Source organism: Tachyglossus aculeatus, chromosome 17 (genome assembly GCF_015852505.1).
Source record: "Tachyglossus aculeatus isolate mTacAcu1 chromosome 17, mTacAcu1.pri, whole genome shotgun sequence".
NCBI classification, from domain to species: domain Eukaryota; kingdom Metazoa; phylum Chordata; class Mammalia; order Monotremata; family Tachyglossidae; genus Tachyglossus; species Tachyglossus aculeatus.
Genome location: NC_052082.1, coordinates 52031961 through 52054284, shown reverse-complemented (window position 1 = coordinate 52054284; position 22324 = coordinate 52031961). Strand labels below are relative to the sequence as shown.

The 22324-nt window shown below is 54.2% G+C and overlaps 1 protein-coding gene across 3 annotated transcripts; it reads right to left on the bottom strand.

The window, feature by feature from the left end:
- Positions 1-556: 556 nt before the first annotated feature.
- Positions 557-20711, bottom strand: SLC47A2 (solute carrier family 47 member 2). Of its 3 annotated transcripts, XM_038759129.1 has the most exons (17): positions 20390-20711; positions 17835-17936; positions 16604-16672; positions 16146-16294; positions 13494-13536; positions 13063-13107; positions 12125-12222; positions 10900-10997; positions 10169-10282; positions 9944-10011; positions 9201-9309; positions 7710-7785; positions 7278-7347; positions 7009-7141; positions 6825-6919; positions 4752-4836; positions 557-2689 (listed from the first exon to the last, which is right to left on the bottom strand). In XM_038759129.1, the coding sequence occupies exons 1-17, from the start codon at positions 20564-20566 to the stop codon at positions 2469-2471; spliced, it is 1752 nt and encodes a 583-aa protein (XP_038615057.1). In that variant the 5' UTR covers positions 20567-20711; the 3' UTR covers positions 557-2468. The 3 variants fall into 3 exon arrangements, with proteins under 3 accessions (XP_038615057.1, XP_038615058.1, XP_038615059.1); XM_038759131.1 differs by lacking the exon at positions 4752-4836 and having other exon boundaries at positions 2569-2689; XM_038759130.1 differs by lacking the exons at positions 7278-7347; positions 7710-7785; positions 9201-9309.
- Positions 20712-22324: the final 1613 nt, after the last annotated feature.

Here is a 22324-nt window from a genome sequence, read left to right as displayed (position 1 = left end):
TCAGAACAGCCTCCCCCATGGCCCTCTGACCTCTTCTGGTGTTGTCCGTCTCCCCCTTCTAGACTGTGAGCCCGCTGTCGGGTAGGGACCGTCTCTATATGTTGCCAACTTGTACTTCCCAAGCGCTTAGTACAGTGCTCTGCACACAGTAAGCGCTCAATAAATACGATCGATTGATTGACGGTTGACTTGATCAGCTGACCTGCCACTAACTGAACAGTAACTGAGTCTGGTTTGCTCTTCAGTGCGATGATTCATCTTAAATGGTTTACGGAGCCAAGTCCGGACCAATTAATGAACTGTTTTAATTTGGGAATGTCGCCTAGTGGAAAGAACACAGGCCCGGGAGCCAGAGGATTGTATACTAATCCTGGCTCCGCCACATACCTACTGCGCGACCTTGACCGAGTCACTTAACTTCTCTGTGCCTCAGCTCCCTCATCTGCAAACTGGGGATTCAGTACCTGTTCTCCTATCTACTTAGACCTCATATCCACCCCAGCACTTAGTACCGTAAACACTTAAATACCACATGTAAACACGTAAATACCGCAATTATTATCATCATTATTATTTTTAATAATTCAATGGACAAACGCTATTGATCACATTCCTGGTGATGGGTTGGGCTTAAAGCCGCATCACAATCCTGGAAAGTCCCAAGTTGAGGCCACTTGCGGGAGGTGGAGTAGTGGCTAAGCTTGGGTCGGGGACAATAAAATGTTGTAAGAACTGCCACAGTTGGTTTTTCTTCCTTTTCACCATTACCTGGTAATGGACTGGTATGTAAGTGACAATGCCCCAGCATTTTATCCATCCTCCTCTTGTCAAAGCAATCCCGTCCCCCCCCGTCTGAAAGCTGCAGCAGACATGCTTTCAGGCCTGAGAACACAGCTGTTCACCCCAATTAGGTCGATTACCTCAGAAGTGAAAATGCATCATTCTTCCAAACATCACCACCAGTAAATACCAGTTTTCTCTCTACATGAGAGCTGCTTATGAAACCAACGTCCCTGGCCTCTTCCCCCTCTGTTAAAGAAGTCACTGTACGGCACTTGATACAGGGTTAGAAAAGGACCCACTCCACCTAGGCAAGATCCGAACTCGTTACAGGGCTTTTGAGCTTGGCAGAAATGAGTGCTGTGCACACAAAAGCCTTGAAGCAAGAGGTGTGAAGTCTAAACACTCCAGTTTCCAGCAATCGAACAGGCCAAGAGCCAGACGTTCTGAGCTCTGGCTGGATTTCTGTGAAGGAAGTGAATTGTAAAATCAGAAGATCACAATTTTCGAGGCGGCTGGTTTTGATTCCTTACTCTAATGTTGACCCTTCTCGAACCAAAAGCCGGTTTCTAACTTCCAAGACTATAAAATGCCAGCTATTTCTTTGGCTAAAGGTTACACAGGTGGCCTGTTGGACACCTCAACTGAGGCAGACAGTTGGTCCCTGAGAAGAGAGGGAGATTGGCTGAGCCCGTGACAAATACCGCAGCATTAATCAACAAAGCCACAAAAACCCCTTACATAACAAGGCCCCGATCCAAGAGTTCGGGAGGACACACAATGCAATTCGAGGACCTTACGTAACCTTGTTTTTCTGCAGCTGAAAAAGTACCTGGAGGAATTTCCGCTTGGAGTTCAACCTTGTGTAATTCCACAGTGGGGCTCACAAGGCCCCAGCTTGGGCTTGCTATTGCACTCCAAGAGGAGAGGGCTCTGGCCTCCATTCCAACTCTGCATTCAAATTAGCTGGCACCTGGAGGTCCAGGCTCAAAAATTAACAAAAATGGGTTCAAACGGAGGCACGTCGGTGTTTTAAAAGTCCAGCTCAACCAAGAGGTCGGTCCACTCGGGGGGCTGCTCTGTTCCGGGATGGCAGCAGTCTTCTTGGACAGGGCCGCCGACACGCTGAGCACCCCATGAGAAGCAGGAGTGCTTTGGGTGGATTGTGCGAAGAACTGTTCATTTACAACAAATGGGATTCCAAATCCCCTTCCCTTTGAAGGCCGATGTGTAGAAGGGGTTGTTGTCCTAAAACATGACGGCAACTCAGAACAGGCCTGTGAGAAGGCAGGGCTGGCAGGCTCTTGTCTCAACGCTGCATTGAGGGAGCAGAGGCTTCTGGGAAAACAGGTCACCAGTACATTTTGTTTAATTTATCATAAAGTCGTGAACAAAACAGTGCGGGTCCAAGCTAATTTCTGTTTGAACCTTTTCACCCTGGAAGTCTCTCAAAAAAGTTCCAGCCAAATGAAGGTTTCAAAGCCCCCCTGTCCACATGTGAAAACCGATGGTTTCGATCCAGTCAGTCCATCCCGTTGTGGCCGTGCGGGGCCTCGGAACGGGATCCTCTCCAGGGCTGGCGTGGTCCAGTGCCACCACTGCTGTGCTAGGATGAGACCGTGTGGGGGCTGCCGTTGGGACCGCCGCTGCTCCGTTCTCGTCCCGCTTCCAGCAGAAAAGAGGCCCAGCTAGTGGGCCGGGATCAGGAACCTGGCCACAACACCAACCATTAGCAAAGAGAAGGCCAGCACCATGGCCAACAGGCGCCGGACAAGCAGCTGCTTCACAGACAAGGCTCCGGGCACTTTTGAAAGGGCGGAGGCTGCTTCCTGAGCCCCTAGGAGATCGGCTCGGCTCCCGGAGATGGAATATGTAGTCAAAATGATGCCGGGAACGCTGCCGGTCTCCACTGCGGAGGAAACCAGAATGCGGAGAAAGTAAACGCGCTCGAGCGTAGCCCACTTGCCCTCTGGGTTGAAGGACACAGACGCATTTAGGGTTAGAGGAACGACCCATCCCCATTGGGGCAGGGAAGAGGCATTTAGACTTCACCCTTGGCCTTCTTCTTTGGTCTGTGGGAAGCGGCATGACAATGGATACAGCACGGGCCTGGAGTCAGAGGACCAGTGTACATCCATTCCTTCATTCAATCGTATTTATTGAGCGCTTACTGGGTGCAGAGCACTGTACTAAGTGCTTGGGAAGTACAAGTTGGCAACATATAGAGACGGTCCCCACCCAACAACAGGCTTACAGTCTAGAAGGGGGAAACAGACAACAAAACATATTAACAACATAGAATAGTGACTATGTACAAGTAAAATAGAGTAATAAATCTGTACAAACATATATACAGGTGCTGTGGGGAAGGGAAGGAGATAGGGCAGGGGGGATGGGGAGGGGGAGAGGAAGGAGGGGGCTCAGTGTGGGAAGGCCTCCTGGAGGAGGTGAGCTCTCAGTAGGGCCTTGAAGGGAGGAAGAGAGCGAGCTTGGCGGATGGGCAGAGGGATTGGGGGCATTCCGGGCCCGGGGGATGATGTGGGCCGGGGGTCGACGGCGGAACAGGCGAGAAAGAGGCACAGTGAGGAGGTTAGTCTAACCTGGGCTCCACCACATATCTGCTGTGTGACCTTGGGAAAGTCATTTCACTTCTCTTCTTTGTCTCAGTTCCTTCGTCTGCAAAATGGGGATTAAATACCTGTTCTCCCACCTAATTAGACTGTGAATTTCATGTGGGACCTGATTATCTTCTATCTACCCCAGTGCTTAGTATAATGCTCAGCACACGGTAAGCACTTAAACACTACTGAGGCTGGATGTGGCCTACGACCTAAGGGTGGGGAACGTGTTTCCTTCTGCCAACCTCCTTCCTGAGGCCACTGCTCTCTGGAGACCATAATAATAATAATAATGGCATTTATTAAGCGCTTACTATGTGCAGAGCCCCATTCTAAGCGCTGGGGAGGTTACAAGGTGATCAGGTTGTCCCACAGGGGGCTCACAGTCTTAATCCCCATTTTACAGATGAGGGAACTGAGGCCCAGAGAACTTAAGTGACTTGCCCAAAGTCACACAGCTGACAATTGGCAGAGTCGGGATTCAAACCCATGACCTCTGGCTCCAAAGCCCGTGCTCTTTCCACTGAGGCACGCTGACCATGGTGGGGGTGAGAGAGTGGGGAGGAAGAGGAGAGAGAAGCCTTCAAGGCCCTACTGAGAGCTCACTTCTTCCAGGAGGCCTTCCCGGACTGAGCCCCCTCCTTCCTCTCCCCCTCCTCCCCCTCCCCCCTGCCTTACCTCCTTCCCCTCCCCACAGCACCTGTATATATGTATATGTTTGTATGAATTTATTACTCTATGTATTTATTTATTTTATTTGTGCATATTTATTCCATTTATTTTATTTTGTTAATATGTTTTGTTCTCTGTCTCCCCTTTCTAGACTGAGCCCATTGTTGGGTAGGGACCGTCTCTCTATGTTGCCAACTTGTACTTCCCAAGCGCTTAGTCCAGTGCTCTGCACACAGTAAGCGCTCAATAAATACGATTGAATGAATGAAAGAAAGCCTCTTCAAGGCCTAGTGCTTCAGCTCCCCTCCGCCTCTCCTCCCAGCTGAAGCCCCCATCCCGGCGACCCACGCATTTCTGCACCGACTGTGAGCCCACTGTTGGGTAGGGACTGTCTCTCTATGTTGCCAACTTGTACTTCCCAAGCGCTTAGTACAGTGCTCTGCACACAGTAAGCGCTCAATAAATACGATTGATGATGATGATGATGATGATGATGGGAAGCCACGGGGTCAAAGTTAGTTATTTTCCAGGCTAGCAAACACCCACTCGATAATAATAATAATAATGAGGGCATTTATTAAGCGCTTACTATGTGCGAAGCACTGTTCTAAGCGCTGAAAAAGGCTACTAGAGGTCAGTGGCCCCCCGGGGTCTTGACTGACTGCAGCAACGCTTGCTCACCTGAGGACAGCACTGCCTTCTTTGGGCCCAGTCTGGGGGGCCCACCCACCACGGGATGAGGTTCAAGTCCGGCGCGCTGCTGGGCCTGGCAGAGAGATGCCCTCTGGTTATCTGCCCAAGACTCTTTGCTGGACACAAACTGGCAGACGATGGGCCCGGCCCTGGCCTCTCCATGGTTCCTCTCCACCCCCCAACCCACCCCTCTGTTTTTATCTCCTTCCTGGAATTCCATTCATTCATTCAGTCGTATTTATTGAGCGCTTACTATGTGCAGAGCAGTCTGCTGGGGCTGGGACCGTTCATCTGGGGGTCCCAAAGTGGGCAAAAGTGGGGTGACTCTGAGCCTGCTGGGTGGAAACCCTAACCCATCTTGGGGGAGGGAGAGAAGGCCAAAGATTCCCCCAGGGCCTCCACCTTGGCAGAAAGCCCCTGTTTGTTTGTTTTTAATAATATTAGTTAAGCACTTACTATGTGCCAGGCACTGGTCTGAGTGCCGGAGCAGATACAAGATAATCAGGTTGAACACAGTATATAACCCACACGGGACTCACAGCCGTGATCCCCATTTTATAGAGGAGGTAACGGAGGCACAGAGAAGTTAAGTGACTTGCCCAAGGTCACACAGAAGACAAGCGGCGGAGCTGGGATTAGAACCCAGGTCCTTCTGACTCACGGGCCTGTGCTCTATCCATTAGGCCACACTGCCATTCTCTAACACAGGCTGAGTTTGGTCAAATGATCTCCTCCCGCAAGTGGCCCTGCCTGTTAGATGAGGCATCGCTAACCAAACCTTCTAGACCGTGAGCCCGCTGTTGGGTAGGGACGGTCTCTATGTGTTGCCGACTTGTACTTCCCAAGCGCTTAGTCCAGTGCTCTGCACACAGTAAGCACTCAATCAATACGATTGATTGATTGGTGTTTTCTGGAGAGGGGGCTGCATAGGCCCAGGCAGTTTCTCATCTCCTTCCCAGGACCAAGCCCACTCGACCCCCTTCCTCTCCAGCAGGTGAGAGGGGCAGCCCCCCCAAGTCCCAGCCAACAGGGTGGTCACTCCTCCAGCCAGGCCTAACTGCCTAACTGTTGGCATCAGCGCTTAGAACAGTGCTTTGCACATAGTAAGCGCTTAATAAATGCCATCATCATTATTATTATTATTATCCAGCTGGCCCTAACTGCTTCAGGAAGCCCAGGTGACTTCTGAGGTCTCTTGGCCTTTGCCAGTCCTTCTGCTGCCAAGTCATTCATCCCCTGGGCAGTTTCCTCTGATAGTTGTGGCTGGGCTCAGATCCCACCTGAGTGGGTCAGCAAGTGGCCGCAAGCAGAGCCAGAAGGACACTCTCGCCCTTGCTGCCAAAGACCCAGCCTTGGCCTAAACTGGCAGACAAGAGGCACTTGGACTCCTGCTGCAGCTCTACCCACTTTGTTCCTCTAATGCCAACCTACCCACTGCACCTCAATTTCATCTATCTTGCCACCAACCTCTCCCCCCACCCCGTCCTGCTTCTGGCCTCCTTCTTCATGACCGGCAGACAATTAAAGTCCCCAACTTCAAAGTCTTAATAAAGGCACATCCCCTCCAAGAGGCCTGCCCGCTGTGCTCCAGCTTCCTTACCTGTAAAACGGGGATTCACTACCTGTCCTCCTTCCTACTTAGACGGTGAGCCCCATCTGGGCCAGAGGCTTACCTCGTTATCTTGTATCTATCGCAGTGTTTGGTACGTAGTAAGTCTTTCGCCAATACAGTTATTGTTGCTCCCCCTTTTAGACTGTGAGCCCACTGTTGGGTACGGACTGTCACTATATGTTGCCAATTTGTACTTCCCAAGAGCTTAGTACAGTGCTCTGCACATAGTAAGCGCTCAATAAATACGATTGATGATGATGATGATGAGAAGGGAGACCCTTTGGCTGTACTCGGCCTCAGGGGATGAGGGCTGCCCCCACAAACGTGGGGTCTGGTGGTGGCTTAGGGGAGCCGACTTTCTCCTGGATGGATGGATGGTTGGATGGATGGACAGACTGGCCGACCTCCGCCAGGCCTGCCAGCTGGGTCCGCCATCCCAGGCCACTTACCTCTGTGCCCGCCCGCTCCCAGTCAACCCTGGAGATGTAGGCAGTGAAGGTGATGGTGGCCAGGATGGCACAGGTGAGCATCCCCAGCCAGAGGCCTGCAAGAGACAAGTCGCAGTGGGGAGGGGAAGGGCAGGGAGGCACCGGCCCAGCCACCCACCCTGAGATCACTCGCCGCCTCTCTTACCTATGACTCCGATTCTGACAACAAAGATCAGCACGATTCCCAAGGGGAGGCCGATGACATAATAGCCGACTGCATTCACGATGGCCCCAAAGGCCTGCTTCCCGATCCCTCTTAGCACTCCACCGCAGACACACTGTGGGGTGGGAGTGGGAGGCGGGGGGGAGAGGAAGTGGAGGCGGGACAGGGGCAGGGACAGCCATCAGCACGACCTGTGCCCGGACCCTGGAGGTTGCCCGTGGGCAAGGGGTTTCCTTCGGGGACGTACTCACACAGAGCGTCTCGAACAGGTTGAAGACGATATAGATGGGCATGACCCGGCCCACGAGTGCACTGACCTCTCTGAGGGACGGACAAGAAAGGGGCCGTTACCGCGAGCCTCCAACGGGGCCCACGGGAATGAACGGCCCTACCTAGACTGTGGAATGGGTCATTCGGTCACCTCACTCCACCGCAGGGCCCGGGGGGTCCGCCTGCTCCAACCAGACGGACCGACTGGGATTGCCCCCCAAAGATTTCCCCGGTGCAAGTGGGAATGGGAGACCAGAATGATCTCTGGTGCTCCGGCAAGGTGCTCCCCCCTTCCTTTGGGACCACCCAGACCGGACCCAGCCGGGGAGGACCAGGAATATCCTCCTCCTATCTCGCCCCTGTGCTAGGGTGGTTCACAACCAAGAGGAAACTTATGAAATCTGGTTACCTACTCATCATTGGTAAAGATATACGCCAGCCTGTCTTTGAAGGCAGTCAGCAATGAGCCCATCACCAGGAAAAGCAACACTGAAAGGTAACGTGGAGAAACACCAGAGTCCACATTGGGTGTTGCTGTTTCTTCAAGATCTGGAGTGCCCAGGTCCCTTTTCTGGGGAGGGAGTCGCAAGTCTCCCCTTCCTTGTCACCCACCCGGAGGGGCAGCTGGCAGCTTTGTTGTGAAGATGTCCCCTGCTAGTTATTATTATTATTATTATTATTATTGTTGGAAGGAGTCCCAGCTAGCATCCTGAATCTGGGGCCAACTGAACAGGGCCACACGGGGATCTTTCCAGCCCAATCCTGAGGTGATGGAGCCTAGCTTCTTGGGGAGCGAGGTGCAAGGACCACAGCTGCCCCCATCTCTGACACATGTCACCCAATGACTTGCCAAGGACCACAGTCCCTCCCAAAGCTCGGTGGCTGACCTAGGGGCAGCGGGGTGGGGACACAAGCCAATCTGCCCCGGTCCGAGCCTGACTCACTCTGCCACTGTTCGAAATCAGTCAAGATTTAGGATGGCAGGCCCCGTAGCCCGTTGTGGGCAGGGATTGTCTCTATTTGCTGCTGAATTGTTCTTTCCAAGTGCTTAGTAGGAAAGAGCCCGGGCTTTGGAGTCAGAGGGCATGGGTTCAAATCCCGGCTCCGCCAGTTGTCAGCTGTGTGACTTTGGGCAAGTCACTTCACTTCTCTGGGCCTCAGTTACCTCCTCTGTAAAATGGGGACTGAGACTGTGAGCCCCATGAGGGACAACCTGACAATCTTGTAGCCTCCCCAGCGCTTAGAACAGTGCTTTGCACATAGTAAGCGCTTAATAAATGCCATGATTATTATTAGTAGTAGTAGTAGTAGTACAGTGTTCTGCACACAGTAAGTGCTCAACAAATATGATTGAATGAATGAAGCCCAGGTCCCTTCCCTGGCCAGTTCCACAGTTACTCCCCAGCTTCAACCACAAGGTCTTCCCTGCTTAATTTATTCTCCTCAGGTCAGCCCCCCCCCGCCCCCCAACCCCCCGCAATAGCTACCTCGGCACTCATGCACTCAGCCATCAAGAGCTATCAACTGATAAATAGTATCTAGTGTATTTATTGAGCACCTACTGTGTGCAGAGCGTAGACTGTGAGCCCGTTGTTGGGTGGGGACTGTCTCTATATGTTCCCAGGCGCTTAGTACAGTGCTCTGCACACACATTAAGTGCTCAATAAATACGATCGAATGAATGAAATGCTAGAATGCAAGAAACTTTCCTTAATCCACATTAAAGGAGAAGCGAGTGAACTATAGATCGACTGATCGGTTGACTTGCTACAAGGCAGTTGGGAGGCAACGCTAGAAGCCCTCCGCACGTCTCAGATAAACAGGGCCCTGCTTCTCCCTGAATCTTTTTCCGTGGAGAATGACCGGCCGGAAGCAGAGATGTGAAGGAGAGCTGGAGGACCTACCCGAGCAGTGAAGAGATGTGATGGAAGATTTCTTCGCCTGTTCTGGGTTCCCAGCCCCTAGCGCCATCCCTACTCGTACGCAGACCGCAAGGCTGAACCCCAGTGGCAGCTGCGGGCCAGAGACGGAGGGGAGATCAGGACAGGGTTGTGCGCGTAATTAATCAGGACTCAGGTTGTGCCCCTGAGAAAGAGCCCCGTGAGCCTTTGGGGAAAGGAGTGTGGGCTTTGGAGTCAGAGGTCACGGGTTCAAATCCCGGCTCCGCCAATTGTCAGCTGTGTGACTTTGGACAAGTCACTTCACTTCTCTGTTACCTCATCTGTAAAATGGGGATGAAGACTGTGAGCCCCACATGGGACCACCTGATCACCTTGTAACCTCCCCAGCGCTTAGAACAGTGCTTTGCACATAGTAAGTGCTTAATAAATGCCATCATTATTATTATTATTAAAGGAGGCTCAGAGCAGCTCGCACTATGGCCATAAGCAGAAGGTCATGAGCTGAGGGACCGGAGAGTGGAGAAAGGAGGGGATTTGCTCTGCAAGTCAAAGCGAAGGCTGCGGTGAAGTGGGGTGGGGATGGGAGATTGAGACCCACAGAGATCCAAGCAGAGATCCCTGCAAGCGAGAGCCCGGGAGAAGAATCCCGGAGCAGATGAGGGCACAGTCTGGGCTGAGCGCCAACGGGGAGGGACACTTGGCAGAGTCGCTCCAACCCCACGAGATCTTCTCCGCTACGGACTCACCATATACATTATCGTGGACACCTCGTAGATGATGGACTGAGCAGAAAGATCCACCACACTGAGCAGACCTAGGCAGAGACCCCCATCAGTTCTCTGGACACTGTGGCTCCCACCATCTCGCTCCCCCCACCCTCCTGGGGCCCATCCCACCAGGTCTCGTCCACCCCCGCCAACCCAGAGGCCCCGGGCAGGGAGTCGGGGGAGCCGGCCCCAGGGGGCACGCACCTATCAGGAAGCTCCCGATCTCATAGGCCCACCATTCGATGCACATCATGAGCATGCTGGGGACAGCCAGCGAGAAGAAGGGGCCCCATTCCTGCAGGGAGTCACTGGACCAGCCTAGGCAGAGGAAACGGGAAGAGATGGGGTTGGGCTGCTTGGGCTGAAGGCCCAAACACCCCATCCCATGACAGGTCAAGCCCGGGCTCCGGCCCAAGGCGAACGGGAAGACGAAAGGCCAGAGCCCAGGGAGGTGAGAGCCCCTAAGCTTTCCACTATTTCTCATCTCACGTCTTCCAGCCACAGGCCTCCACATCCTTTGGGATGTGGTAGCCAAAACCAGCTTCTTCCCTGGCAGGGTACGACTGAGCCCGGGCCTCTCTGCCCTGGAGGTGCAACCCCTGTCAATGCCCCGGTTGTGCCCTACTGCTCTCCTGAGATGTGGCGGTGCTGAAGCGGGGTTCGGGTCCCCCAGGGACAGGGATGGGGGACTTGAAGCAGCCTCAAAATGGTGAGTGTGGGGGCCTGCTGGGGTACACCGGGAAACCGAGCTCTGATCCCGGGACGGGCCCTCTCACGGATGTCAGAGTTGCTGTGTCCAGGAACCCCAGGCTGACCACTCCAGCTGCTCAGGACCACCCCCTCTCCCTTCCACCCCCACAGGAGCCCGAGGCCGGGCACAGACGGACAGATGGACGGACAGATAGATGGATGGAGACAGACAGACAGGTGCGCACCTCCCCAGGTCTCCAAGTGGAGCTTCCTCACCACAATGTACAGGAAGAGGCAGATGACCTGAGCATACTGGGAAACGGTGTTGGCAAAAGCGGAGCCCCTGGAGAGGAGGGAGAGGCTGCGAGAGGGGCACGGCTCTGCGCCCCCCAGCCCCCCGCCCCCGGAGAGGGCTCCACCCCCGCTGCGGGCCGACAGCAATGACCCAGGGCTGCAGGGACCCTGATCTTTCTGCGGCTGTTCTGACAGGAAGACCCACCGGCAAACCCACATCAGACAGCAGGCCAAGCCCGGGCTGAGTCAGAGGGCGAGAGGCAGAGGAATGGGCCCGAGTTCTGGGTTCTGGTCTCTGGGGCTTGCTGCCGGCAAACAGCCCAACGGCCCCACGGGGAAAAGTGGGAGTAAGGGACTCTTGTTTTGACCAGTGGAGTGGGGAATCAAATGTTTTACTTCATCCCCCTATCACTCCCCCCACACACATACGCACGGCCCCAGTGGGATTAGACCGTCCCTGTGCATCTTCAGGAAGCCAAAATGGGCCCTCTTTCTACATTGGGTTTGGGGGACGGGAGGGGGAAGGGAGGGGAAAGAGATGGTCCCCGCAGGCAGGGCCAGTGCTCGTTTTTCTTTGGAAAGAGCATATGCCTGGGAGTCAAGTGTCCTGATTTCTCATCCTGGTTCTACCACTTGCCTGTTGAGTGAACCTGGGCAAGCCATTTAACTACTCTGTGTCTGTTGCTTCACCTGCAAAATGGAGATTCAATACCTGTTCTCCTTTGTCCCTTAGACCGTGAGCCCCACATAGAACAGGGACTGGGCCTGACCTGATTGTCTTAGTACTTAGTACACAGTAAGTGTTTAACAAATACCACAATTATTATTATAATATTATTATCATCACTGTAAGGCACCTCCTCCCAACCCGTGACTACCACCCTTTCCCCACCCAATCCACCACACTCATCTTTCCACCCCCCGATCCTCAGGTGCTGGGGTGAGCTCTGGAATGGCCCCCACAATGAGCAGACACCCCATCAGTCACATCCTTGGCAGAGCCTAGCCCAGATCCTGATATCTCCACTCTGTCTGCCTCAAACTCATCTGCCTACTCTGCCCGCTCAGTGTCCTCCCGGGCTGCTCTCCGAGGGGCCCTATCTCCTGGGGTCCCCCTCCCACCCGGTCTCTAGGGTCCCCTGGTTTAGTTTGACCACAGGGTGAATTGTCACTCACTCTAGCCCCCAGTCCAGGATGTAGAGAAAGAGATAGTTTGCCAGCCCATTGATGACATTTCCGAAGATGCCGCTGGAAACTGCTGGCCAAATGATCTCCTGAAATTCACAAGAACAGGTTTCCTCCCCAGTGCTTCCCATTTTGGAATGCCAAAGTCGGTGCCGGTTCCCAACAAAGCCCCAGCAGAGAAGAAAGGTTCCACCACCAGACAGCCCTGGCGGCTCGAGCCCAGAGCCCCACCTGACTTCCAGCAGTCACCTGCCTCCGCATCTCCCTCTCTCCCATGTCCTGTCCCACACTCTCAGCACCGAATGGTCACTGTGAGCAGTACTTGGCAAAGTGCTTTGCCCCAGGGTATCCCGGGACATTCCTTTGGTCCCTGCCTGGCTGGGGTGGCTGGGACAGGGGAGGGGAAATAGCCATCGACCAGTCCTGGCCCAACCAGAGATCCCGGACCTGGGCCACGGGTTCAGGTGACCCCAGAAAGTGGCTGAGGACTGTCTTCCTGAACCCCGGGCCAGTCTGAGGTTGTGGCCCTTTCCGCCTGAGGGGCTGGAACTGGGGGAGCTTTGGAGATTTGTGGGGCGGGGAAATCAGGCCTCAACAATTCTCCTTGCTACACTCTGCTCGGGGCTAGCTACCCAGTAGGCCCCACTTACCTGGTGAAGTCCGGTGGCCCAGGCTCCTCCAGCCTCCACTTAGCGGGGGGACACTGTGAGTGGGTCTTTTCTCTGAACCAGCACAGGCGGCCAGGGGACAGTGCTCTCCCTTCTCCTTCACTCCCTGAACCCTGCCCCGAATAACCAGCTGCCCAGGTCGAGGTGGGGCCGGGCGATCATGGGTCTACACCTCCCCTCCAAGTGCCAAGGGCAGGGATCGCATCCTCTGTCCCCAGGAGTACCAGGACCCTGGCTGGGGCAGTGGGGGTGGGAGGGTACCTGGTTCTGCAGGTAGCGCGTCAGTAAACCATACAAGAAAACCGCCTGGAGAAACACCAAACACACATTTCCAGTCAGAACCCGGTGTCGTGGGACTTGGGCCCACTTTGTTTAACTTCCTTGTGCCCTTAAACCAGGTTTCTGGATGCCAAAAGCGACCCCAAGTCAGACCCTCAGAAGATGAGCGGTGCAGGGGGCTGTTACCCCAGAGGGACTGCAACTCCCAGTGGACCAAACCATATTAATGCCAGGGAGAAACAGGGTCACCCACCCTCCCTAGGACCCCCTCAATTCTTCCCAAACACTCCAGTGGGAGGCTGGAGAATTGGTTGGAAACCTCCAGGATAGGAAATCCCCAAGTCGAGAAGGCAAGGAGAACCCCCTTTTCTTGGGCCCCGAACACCTGAAGAGCAGAGGGAATGAGAACTTACAGGAAGGGCAGGAACAAATATCATCACGTACTTCTGAGTCAGGCTGCAAGAGAACAGAAAGAGCACTCTGTTAAGGAAGCATCCTGCCTCCCCAAGAGCCAGGAGGGCCTCGTCTGGATAGTTCCCCAGCTGTTCTGGTTACCACCTTCCATGGCCTCAAAACCCTTGCAATTGGGAAGATCCTCCTTACAGCTAACCCACATCCTTCCTGCTGCCATCCCAGCCCTTTTCCTTTCTCTGGGACAAAATGACGACAGTTTCTCCTGGGCTTGCCAGCAATCTGGGCATTAGCTCTGGGGGAGGAAGATGGCAGTCCAGCTCTACCATATATCTGCTGGGTGACCTAGGGCAAGACCCTTAACTTCTCTGTGCTTCAGTTCCCTTGTCTACAAAATGGGGATTCAATACTTGTTCTTCCTCCTACTTAGACTGTGAGCCCCATGTGGGACCTGATTATGAGGTATCTATCCCAATGCTTAGTGCAGTGCTTGGCACATAATAAGTATCAAACAATTGGTACTATTAATAATAATAATAAACTATTATTGATACTAATAACAATAATGATAATATTAAGTAATAAAAGTAATGCATTTGTTAAGCCCTTTCTAATTGCTGGGGTAGATAACAGTTAAACACAGTCGTCGTCCCACATGGGGCTCACAGTCTTAACCCCACTTTACAGATGAGGTAACTGAGGCACAGAGAAGTGATGTGACTTGCTCAAGTTCTCACAAAAGAAGAGCAGCGAAGGTGGGATTAGAACCTGCGTCCTCTGACTCCCAAGCCTGTGCTCTTGGCACTAGCCATTCTACTTCCCAGTCCTGTCCAGGCTGCTGGCGGTCAGCCTGGCTCCCACCACCGGACTCTTTTACCAACTGCTTGGGGGAATAAGTTATTTGCTCTCCTCTCTTAGACTGTAACCCCCAGGTGGGACAGAGACTCCATCCGATCTAATTTGTCTTGGATCTACCTCAACCCTTAGCATGGTACTGGGCCCGCAGAGTGTGATTAATAAAAACCATAAATAAAATGCAATGAAAGCACTGGACACCCACAGAAGATCCTGAGTTGGGACACATCGCTAATTAAATTTAGCTGCTGAGAGAAAATTGTCACGGTTTCGATCGAGCTTTGCCAAAGCATGGTGAAGCCAGAGGTGAGTTTCACCAGCGGTTGTGTCTTCTGTAAATTCAAAGGAAAGCTACATATAATAATAATGATGATGGTATTTGTGAAGCGCTTACTATATGAGAAGCACTGTTCTAAGCGCTGTGGGGGATACAAGGTGATCAGGTTGTCTCACCTGGGGCTCACAGTCTTAATCCTCATTTTACAGGTGAGGTAAGGCTCAGAGAAGTTAAGTGACTTGCCCAAAGTCACACAGCTGACAAGTGGTGGAGCCAGGATTAGAACCCATCACCTCTGACTCCCAAGCCTGTGCTCTTTCCATGTATATATGGGGAGTGGGCAGGGAAGGTGACTGCTAACTGTTGTATTATACTCTCCCTAGCACTTAGTACAGGGCTCTGCACATAGTAAGTGCTCAATAAATAACACTACTTGATTGAGAGAGAGACAAAGAGACACAGAAGGGCAGAGACAGAGAGAGATAGAATGCAACAGAAACTGAGGCAGGAAGAGACAGAAAGAGGAACAGAGACAGAGGAAGGTGGGCACAGAGAGGACGAGGAAGACAGAGATAGGTAGGGAGAGACAGACAGAGATGGGCAAAGAGATAGAGGTGGACAGACACAGAGACAGAAAGAGAGAGAAGGAGAGGCAGACAGAGAGACGGAGACAGACAGAGAGACGCAGACGACAGACAGAGACAGCCAGGGAAAGGTAGAGACAACATCTACAGGAGCCCCTTACAACAGAAATCCCCAGCCTGGTGCAAGAGACACAAGAGAGTCTGAGATGCATAGCTGGGGGTGGATGGAGAGGCAAAAATCCAAATGACAGATTTTTAGATGTGGGCTCAGACCTGGCTTCCGGGGGCGAGGGCACCTGGAGAAGGAGGGTGGTCAATCAATCAATCAATCAATCGTATTTATTGAGCGCTTACTGTGTGCAGAGCACTGGACTAAGCGCTTGGGAAGTGCAAGTTGGCAACATATAGAGACAGTCCCTACCCAACAGTGGGCTCACAGTCTAGAAGGGGGAGACAGAGAACAAAACCAAGCATATTAACAAAATAAAATAAATAGAATAGATATGTACAAGTAAAATAAATAGAGTAATAAATATGTACAAACATATATACATATATACAGGTGCTGTGGGGAAGGGAAGGAGGTAAGACGGGGGAATGGAGAGGGGGACGGGGGAGAGAGGAAGGGGGGGCTGAGTCTGGGAAGGCCTCTTGGAGGAGGTGAGCTCTCAGTAGGGCCGTGAAGGGAGGAAGAGAGCTAGCTTGGCGGATGGGCAGAGGGAGGGCATTCCAGGCAAGGGGGATGACGTGGGCCGGGGGTCGACGGCGGGACAGGCAAGAACGAGGGACGGTGAGGAGATTAGCGGCAGAGGAGCGGAGGGTGCGGGTGAGGGTGGTCAGCATGGGGGTTCTGAGGGAAGGGCACCTGGGGTCGGTGGGCAGGTTCGGCGGCCTGGCCTGGTAGCCGGGCCTCGGGGCAGGGGCTTGGGCGGCCTGACCTGGACACCTGCGGGTCTTGCCGGAGGAGCAGCAGGATGCTCTCGGTGTTGATGAACAAGGCCCAGCAGGGGAAGCAGCAGAGCAGCAGGATCAAGATTCCCCTCTGCAGGACGACCCCCACCAGCTTCTTGTTGCTGCTCCCGTAGGTCTGCAAAACAGGTCCCAGGCCGGACCCCTGGTTGATAACTTGCTGCACTGCAGGCCGCCCACACTCAACCAACCCTCCTCGCCTCACCCTCACTTTACACCCACTCTTTTTACCCCAATTCCCAGTTGCACCGCATTAATTGCCGAAAACACACACAGCCCCATGTGAGGCTCCCAGAAGTCACCCAAGGTTTGCAGGAGTAACACAGAGTGAGATGGGCTGGTTTGACCCCCTCTCACTGTGCCCTGGAAGCAGACGGACGGATGGATTCTTTCCTTACCCCAGAACCAAACCAACAGCGGGCCCTACCTGGGACAGGAGGGTGTCACAGGCCGAGGATAAGCCAAATCCTACGGAGACGCCACAGACGTTGATGAACTGGAACGAGTTGGAGCCAAGGGGAAAACACGTAACATATGATCATCAGCAGGGAAGACCTGGTGAGGGGTCGGGGGAGCGAGGGGGGTGGAGGGGTGGGGGCAGGACTCCCGCCCCAGGCTACAAGGGATCCCAGAGAGCGATGGGAGGGAGGCGGGAACACTCACGAGGGAGCCACCCCCTGCCCACACAACCAGGCAAGAGGCAGAGTAGAGGGGTGCTGGGCTACACCTCACCTTCGACTCTCCCTCCTATCCTCACTCATGCTACTCCCCAAAACTGCAGCTCCCTCCTCACATCAAATAGGCTGCAGCACACTCCCCACATTTAAGCCCTACTAAACCCTTCCTAAAACCTTCTGCAGCCATGTCATCTCGCTGGCCAACTCTGGCACCAACGAACTTATTTACTCCCTCCTTAGCAATTACGGGAAGGGAGTGTGTCTGCTAATTCTCTTTTATCGTACTCTCCCAAGCACTTAGAACAGCGCTCTGCACAGAGTAAGCACTTGATAAATACCATCGAATGACTGATGGACATCGCTCTGCGCAGCGATGATTCTTCAGCTCACTCTCTAGTTGGGTATATTTTTACGTTTGCCTCCTCAGGTCGAATGCAAGCGCCTCGCCTTCAGGGAATGTCCACCAACTCTAGAGTCTTCCAGCAATACTAAATACAGTCTACCAACTCTGCTGAGCTCACCCAAGCGCCGAGTGCAGGGCTCTCCTCAGAGTAAGCACTCAAGTACCATTGATTGGCCACGGATTGACTGGCCCAAGGCCAGATGTGACTCGTTGGCAGTGTGGTTTCTGAGTCTCCTAGCTGAAGGAGGGGCCTGCAGCTGGCTGTTTCCCAGTCCTTCTCCTCTTCCTCTGCCCCCGGTAATCTACAGTGTGCTGCCCAGGGTTGAGATGAGAGACTGGGGGTGGAGGCACCTGATCCCTGACACTGGGATTCCCCCTGCATCCCCATTTCCTTTCCCTCTTCCTCCACCATGCTACCCCTTCCAGGAACCCACCCACAGCCCAGTCAGCCTTGCCCCAGCCCCATTCTGAAGTGCTCCTCTCTCCTGAGATCCTGCCCCCACCCTGGCCCCGCAACCCCCAGCCCCAGAATCTTCTTCTTCCCAGATCCCAACCCTGGCTTCCAGAAGTACACTCACTGCCACCGCGAGGGTCACTGCTGCCAGCTCCACCTTGCCCAGATGCCCGCAGAATATGGTGCTCACCACGTGGATCAGGAACATCAATACCTGGACCAGGAACTGGAGGGGTGTAGCTGGAGTCATTCCTGGACAGTCTTCCTCCCAGCCCCGCTCCTCCCAGAACTCAATCATATTTATTGGGCGCTTACTGTGTGCAGAGCACTGTACTAAGCGCTTGGGAAGTACAAGTTGGCCCCAACTCCTTGGGGCATTGGGTCTGGTGCTGCTTCAGCTCCCCAGAGCCCTCTGCTTCCCCCAGGGCCCTGACCCTTAGTATCTCCAATGCCCGCAGCTTGGGTCCTGAGATGGGCATGGGCAGCAGCAAGGTTGGTGTCCCCGGCATTGTCAGACAAGCCACTGGCCATACCGATGGAAGGAGCATTAGAGCCTCAAACCAGAAACTTAAGTCTGACCCCTGGCAAATTCCAGTTCCCACCACCAAAACTCCAGGCCGACTCCTCAGCAGCTTCTCCCTCCAGGTTCATCAGGGACAGAGGAGGGGCAAGGTCCAGTGGTGCGGATCGGGCCAGGCTGGCATTGAGCAGGGAGCCACAGGCAGGGAAATTCCCGGGGAGCGCCCACAGGCCACCCCTGCACCACCAAACAGGGGAAGTCTGGAAGGGAATTTCACGGAACTAAGGAGTCCCATTGGGCTGATTTCGCTCTTCTCCTCATCTTGGCCTCCCCACAACTGTCTGAGCCACCTCAGTTTATCCCCAGTTCCCCCCTACCTCGATATCTCTAACCCCAACTCTGGCCCTGGGGGAGGGGTTGGGGAGGGAAAGAGCTTGTCCTCTCACTAGTTTCTTCCCACAGTCTTCTTGTTGTTGCCAGTAAGGTAATTGGGCTTTTAGAGAGAGGTTTGAGCAGGGAGGGAAGGTGGTGGGCTTTCCTAGACTGTCCATGGGCTCTCTGCAGGGCACTGTAGAATCTGCCGCAACCCGGCTGAAAGCAGGCGGTCACCTGCATGGTCAGCCCAGTCCGGCAAGCAGCCGTCCGGAGAGGAGCCGCTTTCTGGGAGCAGAAACTTCATAAGGAACGAGAGTTGAAGGGGCAAGAGTGGAAACAGTGTCAGCTGCTGCCAACAACAACCTGACAGCACAAGGGATGGGCTTTGTGTGGGCACCAAGCGAGTGCCTCATTGGCATTGTTAGACACACAGACACAAACATTCACTCATCCCAGATGATTCTCACCACCATCACAAAACAGCTACACACACACACACACACGCACGACCATCAGTGACTAAATATTAGACTGCAATTAGTCAATGATTGTTCCGAAGGAGTTTGATATTCGATGACCAGTTTTCTGACCCTGGATCTGTTCCTCACAACTACCCCCTCCACTCTGAAGTTGGGGTGCCTGTTCCTCTCCCCAAACCTGGTCTGGCCTCTCTCCTGACATCACCCGCCCATCTGTCCGGACTGAAGGCAGGACAATAAGGAGGCAGTGTGGCCTAATGGAAAGAGCACGGACCTGGGTACTAATCCCAGCTCGGATATTTGCGTGCTGTGTGACTTTACACAAGTCACTTCCCTACTCTGTGCTTTAGCTCCCTCTTCTATAAAATGGGAGCTCGATACCTCTCTCCCTCTACTTACACTGTGTACCCAGGTAGGGTAGGGACTGTGTCCGATCTATTGTGTATCTATCCCACTGCTTAGTACAATGCTTGGCGCATAGTAAGCGCTTAACAAATGCCACATACACACTAAAAAAGACTGGTAGACTGGAGATTTGGGCCCAGAGCTGGGATTCTGGGCCCTGGGGCAGATCCTTGGGGTCCATCTCACAGAGGCCAGACCCAACTCCACTGGCCAGGAAAGCTGAGGGCTTCGCCTCCCCTCCTCTCCTCCTCCTCCCTCTACTCCAACAACCCCCATCCCTCTTGCATCTCCTCTCTCTGCCTCCACCCCTTCGTGTGCCTGCCCCTCCAATCCTACCCCCTCTCCAGGTTCACAAGGCCCAATTTTGGTGCCTTCAACACGGCCCACCTCCCTAAGGCATTGCCATATCCGGCTGGACAAGCTTCCCCATGGAAAATGGACCAGTTTACCAGGTGAGAAAGCAGCCTAGAGTGGCCCAGAAGGGATTCAGCTCATATCATGGCAAGGAAGCGGATGCCCTAAAAGGGATGTGCCTCAACCCCTGGGCACACCCCTAGCACTGCCTGGAGGATGTGGGGAGTGGAAGAGAGGCGTCTTCTCTTTGTAAAAAAAAATCCCTGGTTCTGGTGAGAAGCAGCTCGGGCTGGGGCTCTGCTGGGACCAGGAGGACTAACTAAACTGGGGGAGTTGCTCATTCAAGTAGGGAGTGGCAGCGGACTGAGCGGATCCCACCCCGGCCTACGACAAATCTGCTTTCTCAGGGCAAACCAGGCTGTCAGCTCAGGGTGAGGGATCAGGTCACCAGGACCACTCCTCAGGGGTCGAGCGTCAGATGCTCCTAACTGGGGGATGGGGAAGGGTCCCTCCTCCACCCCCTCCCCTGGGGCAAGGCCCTCTTACCAGGGGTCCGGCCAGGACGCACAGCTCCCATGCCTCCTTCCTGAAGCCGACGGGAATGAGCCACTGTACCCAGGAGCGGCGGCTCCTGCGGCCCCCACCATCCCTCGGGGCCGGGCTCAGCTCCCCCTTGTTCGCTTGCGGGACGGTCTCCTGGGTGGCCCCCTGCCCAGGCTCCATGTCAGTCTCTCCCCTGCTACCCCCGGCCCCAGACTGCCCCTGCACTGATCCCGGTGCCTCTGGCTGCGACCGCAGGAGAACAATATGTAACCAGGAGCAGAGTGACCTTCAAACGGAACGGTCCCTGCTCCTGCTGTCCGACGGTTGTGGCGATGGGCAGCTGAGGCAGAGGTGCCTTATATAGGGAGGAGAGGCCGCGTAACAAGACAAGGAGGTGGCGGCAGCAGCTGGCCAAGCGCAGGCATACGGTGAAGCATGTAGGGCAGCCAGGGTCACGATCCACACTGCTCCACGGCCACGACAGGCCTGTAGTCGTGGAGAAACAGGGGAGTGGGAACGGGGTCCGGGGCAGTTCAGAGAAGCTCCTGGTGGGCGGTGCTCGGCCCTGTTCCCGACCAGAGAGAGGTCCTTCCCTTCTCCCCTTTGCAGGAGGCCTGGGACCCTGGCAAACTGTGCCCAATGTGGGACCGAGGGATGACCCTGACTCCAGGCTCCACGGCCCCAGCAGGGCCTAGGATTTTCGAACAGCCAGCCTGGCCCTAGCCTAATCAGTCACTCTGCCACCTGTTGCGTCTGGCTCAGACCCTAAGAAACCCAGATCAGGGCCCACCCAGCCCTAGGCCTGCCTCCCCTGCAGGACTGGCAGAAGCCGCCACAGCCCACCTGGGTGCAGAGGGGAGACTCCCCTCCCATCCTCGTGCCCCACCTGACCCTGGGCAACAGGAGCACCACTCAGCAGCGGGTGGCTCGCTGGAAGGAGTTAAGCCCCCTTGGCCCCAGGGCCACATGACGGTTGCCTTCACTGCTGCCCATTGATGTGGGAAGTGGGGTAGGAGTGCTTTCTTTGTCCAATTCCCAAGTCCTCTGCCACCCACTCCTGCTCCCATTAGCGAGCACTTCTTCATCACCACTTCCACCAGACCTTGCCTGATGGACGCCCCTCCATGCCCCCATCTTCCTTCCCAACTTCCAAGCCAGCCCTTAGGGGTTTACATAACCTCCCTGGGAAGCTTTTCCAGATACACTCCACTGCTTCCTACTACTTCCTCCTCCTGGCTTCCCCGCTGCACTTCAAGCTCCTTGATAATGATGATAACAATAATCACAATAATAATTGTATTATTTGTTAAGCACTTATTCTGTGCCGAGACTGTATGAAGCACTGTAGTAGGTGCAAAACTGTGAGCCCACCATTGGGTAGGGACTGTCTCTATATGTTGCCAACTTGTACTTCCCAAGCGCTTAGTACAGTGCTCTGCACACAGTAAGCGCTCAATAAATACAATTGATTGATTGATTGAGATAACTAGGTCAGACACAGTCCCTGTCTCACAAAAGGCTCACGGTCTAAGAACGGGAATTTCATTACCATTTTACAGATGAAGAACAGTAAGCTCTCAATAAATACGACTGAATGAATGAAAATGAAGCAAAGGAAAGTTAAACGACTTGCCCAAGGCCACACAACAGGTGAGAGCAGGGATTGTGTCTACCAATTAGGTCATTCGCTTCCCGGTGCTCAGTCCGATGCTCTGCACAAAGCAGGCGCTCAAAAAACACTAGAGAGGGGCTGACTGCTCCCCCCTAGCCACATATCCACATGTGGGTCAGCTGGCCCACTCGGCACTCAGTGGGTGGATGGGGTAGCACCCATCCAGCCAAACATGGATGACCTGATCCCCCGTTCATCGGGCCAGGCTTTCTCAGGACCAAAGGTCCCGCGGTTCCGGTCCTGGTTGGTCTGGAGGACAGGCCCGT